Source organism: Lates calcarifer, linkage group LG5 (genome assembly GCF_001640805.2).
Source record: "Lates calcarifer isolate ASB-BC8 linkage group LG5, TLL_Latcal_v3, whole genome shotgun sequence".
Taxonomy (NCBI): domain Eukaryota; kingdom Metazoa; phylum Chordata; class Actinopteri; family Centropomidae; genus Lates; species Lates calcarifer.
Window position 1 is genome coordinate 11,334,709 of NC_066837.1, and position 10,522 is coordinate 11,345,230.

At 41.0% G+C, this 10,522-nt stretch overlaps 1 protein-coding gene across 1 annotated transcript; it reads right to left on the minus strand.

The window, feature by feature from the left end:
• Nucleotides 1-721: 721 nt before the first annotated feature.
• On the minus strand, nt 722-8,642 carry pkd2 (polycystic kidney disease 2). Its single transcript, XM_018661585.2, is given in 16 exon segments — nt 722-1,538; nt 2,433-2,580; nt 2,734-2,897; nt 2,992-3,109; nt 3,221-3,342; nt 3,430-3,528; nt 3,628-3,690; nt 3,693-3,750; nt 3,856-4,037; nt 4,110-4,280; nt 4,369-4,597; nt 4,694-4,918; nt 5,004-5,254; nt 5,818-5,951; nt 6,520-6,633; nt 7,742-8,642. Coding segments are annotated over 16 exon segments (2,706 nt in total). The 5' UTR covers nt 8,160-8,642; the 3' UTR covers nt 722-1,328.
• Between the last annotated feature and the right edge of the window lie 1,880 nt (nt 8,643-10,522).

The window sequence follows — 10,522 nt, forward strand, 5'->3', positions numbered from 1 at the left end:
TGAAATTCTCTGATAATTTTCCATGAACCATGAAATATTTTATTCAGTGAAAACACAGATGTGATGTTTGTCTGCAGAACATGGAGAATAATGTTTGACATAAATACAGAAATAATTGATAAATATTTACCTGTGTTTAAAAGAAGCTTTTCCATACTGGAAATAAACAGCCAATTTAAAAAACATTTCAACTAAAAACAGAATTGTGTCTCTATTCTCCCACTCCCAATTACAACCAGGTTATTCTTCCAGACAAATATTACAAATTAGAGACCCATAAAATAAAGAGTGACTAAATATTTTAATTGTAAATTTTTACCAAAAAACAAAAAAACTATTGCTTTACTGAGCTTTATTGGTCAAAGCCTAAAATATTTAAAATGTTTCCATAGGTAAAAAAGAAAAAAATCATTTGAACATTAATGATTTCTCTAGGTTTTATAATTATCTATAATACCTATATTTTATCAGAATAAACACAGGAGAAAATATTTTCAGTAAACTGCTGCACAGTCTGTAGATTTACATGTTCTTAATGAGTTAAAATGAGACCATTACTACAGCTCTAATATTTTCTAATCAGTCAGGTACATTATAAAGATCTAATGTTATTATCTAATCGTAAATATAAAGACATTATTTTTAATGGAAGATCATTTTGTTCTGTTTGTTTTCTTGTCACTGAAACTGAATCAATCTCCAAACAAAACAAATAATACAGTTTTTAATTTTAATAACTTTATTTGGCATAACAGATTTAAAAAACATGGATTGTAAAAAAAAAAAAAAAGAAAAGAAAAAAAGAAAAAATTAAGGCACAAGGAAAAAATAAAAAATAAATGCATGGGTTTCCCATGAACACTAGATGCACTCCAAATCGAAGTTTGTTTCAAGTTACAATATGTATCATAAAGTGATAATAAGCTATTTAATTAGAAGCTTAATAACTGATGAACAGAGGAGTAAATATGACAGAATGAGCCACAGTTTGATCTACTGTTAAAATAAACATTCAGAGAGAAGCTTTGTGGTGTTGAAATGTTTACGTGTGCGAGACAAAGAAGAAGCAGGTGAAACTAAAATCAAGACTGCAGCTGGTTTATTATACTGAGTTTAATACTGTGATTTATTACTGTGAATCCTTCTTTACTCTGCAGCCTCTGTTTGATCATCCTGTTACAGAAATATTACAGAATCCTTCAGATGAACCTCACTCACTGTCAGTGCATTAATTATCTGAGGTTTGTCTCTGTAACAAAGAATTTAAACAGCTTCAATCATGACTCTGCTCCATGTCTGAAGTGACTTGTACCTCTGAAGGATGTTCTTCACACGTGGCCGCTCCCGTTGGTGCCGGCGTCCAGGCCGTCGGCAGACAGGGAGGAGGGCGGGCGAGGGCGGGGGCCAACGGGAGTGGGCGGCTGAGGGTGGCTGACCTGAGAGACCATGTCGTCGGACTCCCAGCGCTCCATCTCCTCCCTCACGAGCCGCTCCATCTGCTCCCTGTGGACGTCTGTGTCCCGGCCCAGACGCTCGTCCTAAAACAGGTGCACGATGATGACTGAGGGTCTGTGGTTCATTTATTTAACTGTGTGACAAAGTTAAGATGCTGGATCTTTGTGTGCGTCAGTGAGAGGGGTTAACTCTGGCCCAGTGTGAGATCCAATTTTAGTCTGATTTTTAACTTTGGACAGAAGGTAAAGTTGCAGATTTCTGATCTGTAGACATATTTTCTCTGGTTTCATCCTGCAGTCACTGAACATTTTAGCTCCCTCCTCAGTTACAGAAAACATGTTTCTTATAAAGGTTCATTCCCCCTCACTCCATTTTTATTTGAGTCTTTTTGTTGTTTGATTGTTTTTTATTCTTTCATTTTAGTTTCTCCTCCTCTCTTTTGCCTTCATCTTACATGTGCAGATGGGTCTAAGTGTAAATGTACATATATGCATATTTACACCGTGAGTGTAAATATGCGCAACTTTCAGTGTGTATCTCTGCATATATATATATATGGGTATGATTAGAAATATACAGTTGTTTTTTCTGTTTTGTTTTTTCTTCTGGCTCTAAAAAACTGATCAGACTTATTCTAAATTTAAAAAGGATTATTACAGAAACTGCATTCCACTTAATTAAACCTTCAACGGCTTCCTGTAAACACTGATGTGATCAACTTTTAAATTGATGTGAAGAACTTGTAATTAATTGCATAATGACACATCCAGCTGATACAAAGCCAAATTATTCCTTTATGTGAAGTGAATGTAAATCTAATATTCACTCTCCTTCTAACTGTTTTTGGTCTCTGCCAACTCTTAATACTCCACCGTGTCCACCAGCTCGTCTCTGACTGTGTCTCTGCGATCAACTGATGATATAAGAATAGATTACCGCCGCTCTGAGTGCAGATAATCTTTCACGCTGTGTCTCACCTCCATGACTCCATCGAGCAGCCGGCCCACCACGTCTCTCCTCTTCAGTTTCACTCTCTCCATGGCCTCCAGCTTCACGATCACAGCGTCGATCTTGGACACGATGCTGCCGATGGAGTGCTCCATCCGGTCCACACGCCTCACCAGCCTGACAAACACAAAGACTTCAGTCCTCTCATCATATCACAGGTCGACTGAATCATTCAAATTACTGTTTTAAAAAAACAGTAAGCAGCAGTGTTTCTGACTGAGGTGAAACTCAAAGTAAAGTTTAAAAAAAAAAGCTCATGCAGTTCTTTACACTTGAAACTCCTCATAGGAGACGCCTCCTGAGCTGCTGCCACGGCGACGGGAGCTGTGGCCGCTGTCCTCATCGTCGTCCTCCTCCGAGTCGTCCTGCGTACGAGGGAAGCTCCGCCCACTGCTGGGTCGAGTCAGCGAATTACGTTCCAGATCCAAGTCCTCCTAGCGAACGAGCAGAAACACACTGAGCACCTGCAGCTGATGTTTTTACCCAGTGACCAGAAACAAAGGGACAGACTGTGGCCCCATCACTCACTCTCTCTTTCTCCAGGTCGTCTCTCATCTGCTGGTGTTCGTGCTCCGTCAGCTCCTGGTCTCCATCCTGATCGTACTTGGCAAAGATGGCCTGAATCTCAGCGTCTGTGTGGCCCTTTCTGAGCAGAGAAACCAGAGCACACTCAGGACAGGAACCATCAAACTTAACTGAACCCAACACTGGTTTCATTGTGTTTAACAGCTGTCAGGATGTCTGAGGACTTGTTTACCCTTTGAGATCCTGACGGAGTTCATCAAAGTTCAGTTTGCCTCCGGCCTGACGTAAACTGTCGGAGATGTCGTCCACCGCCGTCTTCTTCAGTCTCAGCTTCATCAGAGCTTTGTTACAACCCTGAGAGGCAGGAGGAGGAGCACTTACAGTTACATCTAACATTCAAATAAGTGAGCTGGTACAGTCCTGCCACATCATGATACGTACTTTCTTAATGAGGTCGGTCATCTCCATGTCAGACCTCTGCTGGGACATGTCAGCCTTCACCTCAGAGTACGTGTCATTGATGATCGCCAGGAACATGTTCTGTACAGAAACAAAGAGACGATGAGTCCTGGTGTTAGTCAGGGGCAGATGTTACCAACCAACAAACAAACACCTGACCCCCACCCCGCTGCTGCTCACCATGAGGATGAAGAAAATAAAGAAGACAAAGGTGGTGAAGTAGATCGGTCCGAAGCACCGGGTTTCGCCTCCTCAATCTCAGAGAACTCAAAGTCCCCGAGGATGATCCTGAACTGAGTGAAACTACACAGACAGAGAGACATCAGGAAACATCACCTGTCATCATCAAACACCACCTGTCAGAGGATTTCCTACGTCAAACATCGCCTGTGCTTCAAACGTTCTTACATGCTGGCCTGGAAAGTGCTGAAGTCGTTGACTTGGGTTCCAAACACCAGGTAGGCCAGCTGAGCATACGCCAGGAAGATGATGAAGAACATGATGGTGAACCCCACCAGGTCTTTGGCACAGCGGGACATGGTGCTGGACAGCTGACTCATGGTCTTATTGAAGTTGATGAACTTAAAGAGCTGAGAGGATGGAGACAGGTCAGTATCTGCTCTGATGTTTCCATGATGGGGACTTTAGGAGAGATTACAAACCTTGACCCAGGAGAAGAAGACAATGACTGCAGCCACATTGTTGAACTGGACCTGCAGGTCTGACAGGGGCTCGAAGCTCGGGTGAGCCGTGTGGTTCTCCAACAGGCCTTTAAGGAGATTTCCAACCATGGCTGTTCTGGTTATGTTCATGATGATCGCAACAACACACAGCTGAAAACAAACAGCAGCAGAAACAGAAGTGAGTATTAAAATGACTGTTTAACACTTCAATAACCCCAAGTTCGACCCTGATACACACCACCAGGATGAGAACATCCAGGCAGTTCCACAGGCTCTTGAAGTAATGCAGACGGTGGATCCGGATCTCCAGAACCTCCTCCACCACGTAGTACAGGACGAACAGGCAGAATGCCACCTCACACATGCCGACGAAGCAGTCCCAGCTCGACACGTATCGCACCAGACGAACGGTCTGGAACTGCCAGGAGGTCACGACCCCGCCCGTGGCAGGGAACTCCACCAACAACCTGACGGAGAGTAAATATCAGACCGTGAAGCCGCTCTGGAGCAGAGGTGTGATTTCTGCAAATAAATAAACTGATGTTGTGACTGACGGTCGTCACCTGGCGATGCAGAACAGGTTGATGTTTCCATTGTAGACAGAGAAGTCCAGGAAGACGGCCCTGGTGCCCCTGTCTAGCCACAGGTGGTCTTTGAGAACCTGCAGCTGGATCGCTGACTCCTCTCTGGTTCGGGACAGGTCCTGGTAGTATCCTCCTCCTCCATACTTAGAGACCTGACCCCAGAAACTGCTGCTGTTCATCTCACTCTCTGTGGTGTAGACCCACCTGACAGACAGAAGACAGACATCTGTTAACCCTAACAGTTGTTTGCATTGAATCTAACTCTTTCAAATTAAAAGCCTGGACTCACGCGGTCCCATTCCTGGGCCCGAAGGGGGCAGTGTCCTCGTTTGCCGGGGTGTACATGTCGTAGCAGTCCTGGACCTCATCTCTAAGGTCTTCGTGAACGGAGCAGGACTCATTGCGGACTCTGACCTGTCGGAGACGTGGCACCCCGAGGAGCAGGTTCTCGTAGTAGATGAGACTCTGGTTCTCCGGCAGACTCTTGTTATTGTACCAAACCTCCCAGTACATCCCACTGAGGAACGGCCCCTCTGTGAACTACAGGCCCAGGACAGGAGAGACTGGACTGAGTTTGACTTTAGCATCTTTGTCACTTAAAAAGAGATTTTTTGAAAATGTTCAACATCATCATAAATTAGTTTATTACTGAAAATTAAGTGACACATGTTCCTCGTGGAGAGTTTAGCTTCTAATAAATCAATGATGCTGCTAAAATGTTTATGTAAATGGCAGTTTACTACTGTGTTTACTGGCTGTAATATCTACTGCAATATATATACAACAATCTCTACCACTTCAACTTGCAGGTGGCTGTCTGCATTAATTTATCTTCAGTTTAAATGATGGCTGTGGAGCTTCCTATGTATATGGACCTCAGAAACTGCAGTTGTGAACTGGATTTCCTGAAATGTTTAGTGTGATATAAACCATACCGTAAAAACAGGAGGGCACAGCTGCAGTCTGAAGGTAAGAAAACTCAACCTAGCAGCACTTTCAGCCCATAAACTGACTGACTGGTTAATGTTCAGGTTAAGATATTAGTACAATATCTCCCCAAACAGTAAACTGTTCCTTTAAATGCACATTTGACCTTGTGTTACCTTCCAGAAATCCTCCATGGTGGAGAGGTGTCTGAAGGTGGAGGAGTCCTCAGCAGACAGAGGAGAGTCCAGGAAGAGCTGAGACATGACTCTGGTATAGTAATACATGTTGGCACTCACCATCCCATACGTCACTGCAGAACAAATCACAGTACAACATGACCGTCAGGAACAGTGTCTAGACTGTAATAATCCTGTTATTAACATCCTGGATGTTTTCTCCTGATGCATCAGTCTCTCTGTAACCTTCAGTTTTCAGTAGCTCTGGAAACTGCTGTTAACAGCCGAGCTCTGCCTGGCAGAATAAACCTTACTGCAGTCTGCCAGGAAATCATTTCCTGATCCACCCTGAACCACACTTTTGGCTTTTTTTTTCACTGCAGAAACCACACAAACTTTACCATCACACATTTATACTCATTTAGCCAAATTAAAATTCAGTCCTCAGATTGATGTTGTTGGAGTCTAAACCTCCTGACGAGGAGACGAGATGTTGATCTGCCAGCACCTTTAAAAAACATGGAAAAATGGGTTTACAGCCACAGTGAAGGTGTCCAGGAGAATCTGGTGACACATTTCAAAAAGCTCTCTGTGAGTCACTCAGCTCAGTCAGTTCGGTTCACCACTTCCTTATGGATCTGTCATTTAATACAGAGGAGTGATTTCTAAACCCTGTTCCTGGATGTGCGATAGTGAACTCACAGATACAGATGGTGATGAGGAAGGTGATGTATGTGATCATCTCTCTCAGGACGTTCCTCAGATATCTCTCTCTGCTGCTGTCACTGTCCTCCATCAGCTCTGTGCCCCACAGCACTGAACAGTAAACAACAACAACGTCAGCAAACGTACAGTAAATAATATTCAGTAAACAGGACTGCACAGTAAACAACAACAGGAAACAACAGCATACGTACAGTAAAAAATGTACTGTAAACAACATCAGTATATGGACAGGAAATAATGTAAAATAAACAGGTCGGAACAACAAACATCGGCAGGTGTACAGTAAATAATGTCCAGGAAACAGGGAGACTTCATTACATTCATTTAATTATGTACAAAAATAATTTTTTAATAAGGAAAATATGTTAATTTAGACTAATGAAGAAGAGCATTAGCAATACTGGAGATTCCCAAATATGTAAATATAATTAGTTCACTTCAGAGAATATATGTTATTGTTTAAGAAGATATTTTCTAAAAAAGATATTTTTAAATATCTCTCAACACACTTTACACTTTACTGCTTTTTTTTTTTTTTTCAAATTTCATTTGATCTCATTTCAAGTGTCTTATTATTTCTTTTATCCTATATTCTTGGTTATGGTTATTTTGTTTTACCTATTTTATTTATTACATATAAAGTCTCCATCTGGTTTGATTTTATATTTAATTATATAATTATTAATTGATTTATTTTTTGTATGAAGCCCTTCGGCTCCTGGATTTTGAAAAGTGGTCTAAAAATAAAGCCTATCATTATTATTATTATCATTATTATTATTACCAGTAGTAGTAGCAGTAGTATTAATGATAGGAGTATCAGTAGTGATGGTGTTTAGTATTAAACTTCAGCAACTGTTTTCTGTAGGTCACACTTTGACACAGAGACATTTATATTTCTATCTGTACATTTGTTTGGTTGTTTTAAAGTAAATTTAAAAAGATGTGATTTTTATTCAGTCACATAAAACAGAGCTGTGGTTTCCTGTGCAGTGAAAATACTATTAGACTTTCCAGCCTGACACTCTTCATTTCATTATATTCAGACTTCATCATGACAGTTTCTGATCTGAAGATTAAGAGTTTAATGGAAACTTCACAGTGTTAACAGGACACACAGAGACTGACCTCTGATCTGTCCAGAGTTAAATAACTGTTTTATAATAACATCACATGAACAGATCATATAGAGACTGACCTCTGAGCCTGTGCAGGATCTGCTTCAGACAGCCCGGCTGCTCCGGTCTCTCCTGCTGCTGCTGGTCCAGGGTCGGGGTCGGGTACAGTCCTCCTCGGGGGATGTGGGTGCTGCTGCCCGGGCCGGTGTAGCTGCCCAGGCCGCTGCTGCAGCTGCTGCTGGAGGCCGTGGACACAGACCTCCTCCCGGGACTCGCCGGAGGCCAGTCGGCTTCCATGATCTCGTCTTCGGGCTCGAACCCCGGGTTGTCCCGGCTCCAGGCCTGTCTTGACGGGGGGGACGGGGTCCCCGCGACTCCTCCGAGACCCAGGTCCTGGTGCTGGATGTTCTCCATCTCGATGCCCTCGGTGGAGTCCAGTCTGTGGGGGAGCCTGCCGGTCTGAGGGACCTGCTGAGGTCTGACTCTGGATGAACTCATGGTCCAGGTTTTATCTGATCTGGATCATCTGGAAAACTTCCGTTTTTTTTCTCTCTGTTTAAACCGTCTGAAGTGTTTCAGACATTTCTCCTCAGATTAAACTCATTTAAACCACAGAGTTACAGGTATATAACAAAATAAACCGTTTCTCTGTGTTTATATATTTATATATTTGACTCTGTCCTGGTCCTTGTTGCCGACGTTAACAGTTTTCACCAAAACCTCCAGAAAAACTTTCTTCAGAAACAACAAACCGAGTTAAACCGCGTTTGAAATCCTATTTCCTCTGTCCTGAAACTGCGTTTAAAGTTTGTTAAAAGTTAAATCATTTCCACGGAAGAACCGATGGCGTTAAAATCAGAGATTAGGTGGAAGAAGAAAGATGATTTTCTTGTCCCAGCACAGCCATCTTGTTCGTGGACTGTTCCCCCAAAACCCGGACTCAGATTACATCAGGACTCATGGCGTCGCAGGAAAAGATGGAAAACACATCAGAGAAAAACACATTATATATAAAAACACGTTATACAGCCTAAAACAGATTAGATTAAAAAAAAAAACAGAGCCACCTTCACTTTCATCATCGTTTTTGTCAAACGTTTTCATAAAGTAACGGTTTGAATTTACAACTCATAAACGTTGAACAGTTGTTTTCTGATTCGTAAAACTCAAAACTAAAATAACAATTAAAGTGTTTATTAACATGTTTTAACCCCTTATGCAGACCAATAGACCTGGTATTGTCTTTAATATAATTAAAACATTATTTGAAGTTAGTTATATAATCTCTGTGTGTTTGGGTCTGTGGTTGCTATGGCAACAACACACTGAGCTCTGTGGACACCTCTCAACAACAAAGTGTTTTACACCTGCACAGGTAACAGGACCCCCCCATCCCTCCTCCCCCTACAGGATTACCCTCCACACACACGCACACACACACACACACACACATACAGTGTCGTTGTGTACCTGTGTGTGATTGTTTTCGTGTCTTTGTCATGGCTTATGCATCTCTGTGGTTTTTTTAGGGTCAAATTGTGATCATTTGTTGTCTCTTTGTGGATATTTTGTGTCTCTTTGAAATGATTTTTGTGGTGGTTTTGTGTCTTTTAATGTAGCTGTTTAGCTGATTTTGTTATTTTCTGTTAGCAGACTGATGGTGTAAGAACTGTTTCCCCACTTCCGTTAAAGTTACTCAGACTGTTTGACCACTGGGTGGAGCTCAGCTTCCACATCTGCTTGAGACAAAACACCAACAACATGAATTAGAACCATACAACTCATTTGTTGTGTAAATTTGTATCAAAGCACTATTGTAGTTTGACACAACATGTAATGACTAATTAACAAGACTTTCACTGTGACCTCCTCATGGAAGTGAGAGACATTTTTTATTATTATTGTTTCATTGCAGATATTTTCCTGCTGAATATTCTCTTCACAGTACATGAGACATTTGGATGCATAGTGATTTGTTTTTGCTGGTAACAGCGATTATTATAAATCTGAAAGTTAAAAGCAGCCACCACATGTGAGTTATAAGGATTTATTAAACATATATTTCACTTTATGACTGACTAATGTTTGTCAGTCTACAGCTGATCTGAAGGAGCAGTTTTGTACTGACTGTTCATCAGGTGACTTAGTTTAATAAATCTGGTACAGCTGGGCATGTTTTTTCTTCTGAATTAATGGTCTCTTTAGCCATTTACACTTTGTTGGCATTTATGTGATACTCATTTGACCCTGAACACTCTAAACCACCTCTGTGACAATTATTCTGAAATTCATTTCCTGTATTCCTGATTCACAACATGAGTAAATCACAGTTTACATCATAAAATGATTTGCATTATACTTAAACTGGTTTTACTTTAGGAAATTAGGATTTGATATTGTATTTTAGTTAGTTAAGATGTTGATGAAGATGTTTGTGGTAGAAAGAATGTATGAAAACACTGTTTTGTTCACTTACAGTGAAAGCACATTAGAAAGGAACTAGAAAATGCATTTCCTGTGGAAAATGCATGTGAATGCTGAGAGCTGAATGGATTGCTGACACAATGCTTAAAATGGCTGAAATTATTGTTAAAATTCAGAAGAAAAAGTTGAATGGCTGAAATTATTGTTGAAAATGTAGAAGAAAAACTTAAAGTTGAAAGGCAAAAGTAATTACTGAAGGTTTAAAATGGCTGAAATTAGCAGAGAGAGGGTAGATGCAGAAGCTTAAAGTTAAAACCAACAGCTTAAGCATTCATTTGAAATAGCAAATTTGCAGACAAAGTTGAACATTTTAAAAAGCATAAAGAGTTGAAGAAAGTTGAATTAGCATAAATGTAAAAAGGTTTATACCTTTTGAT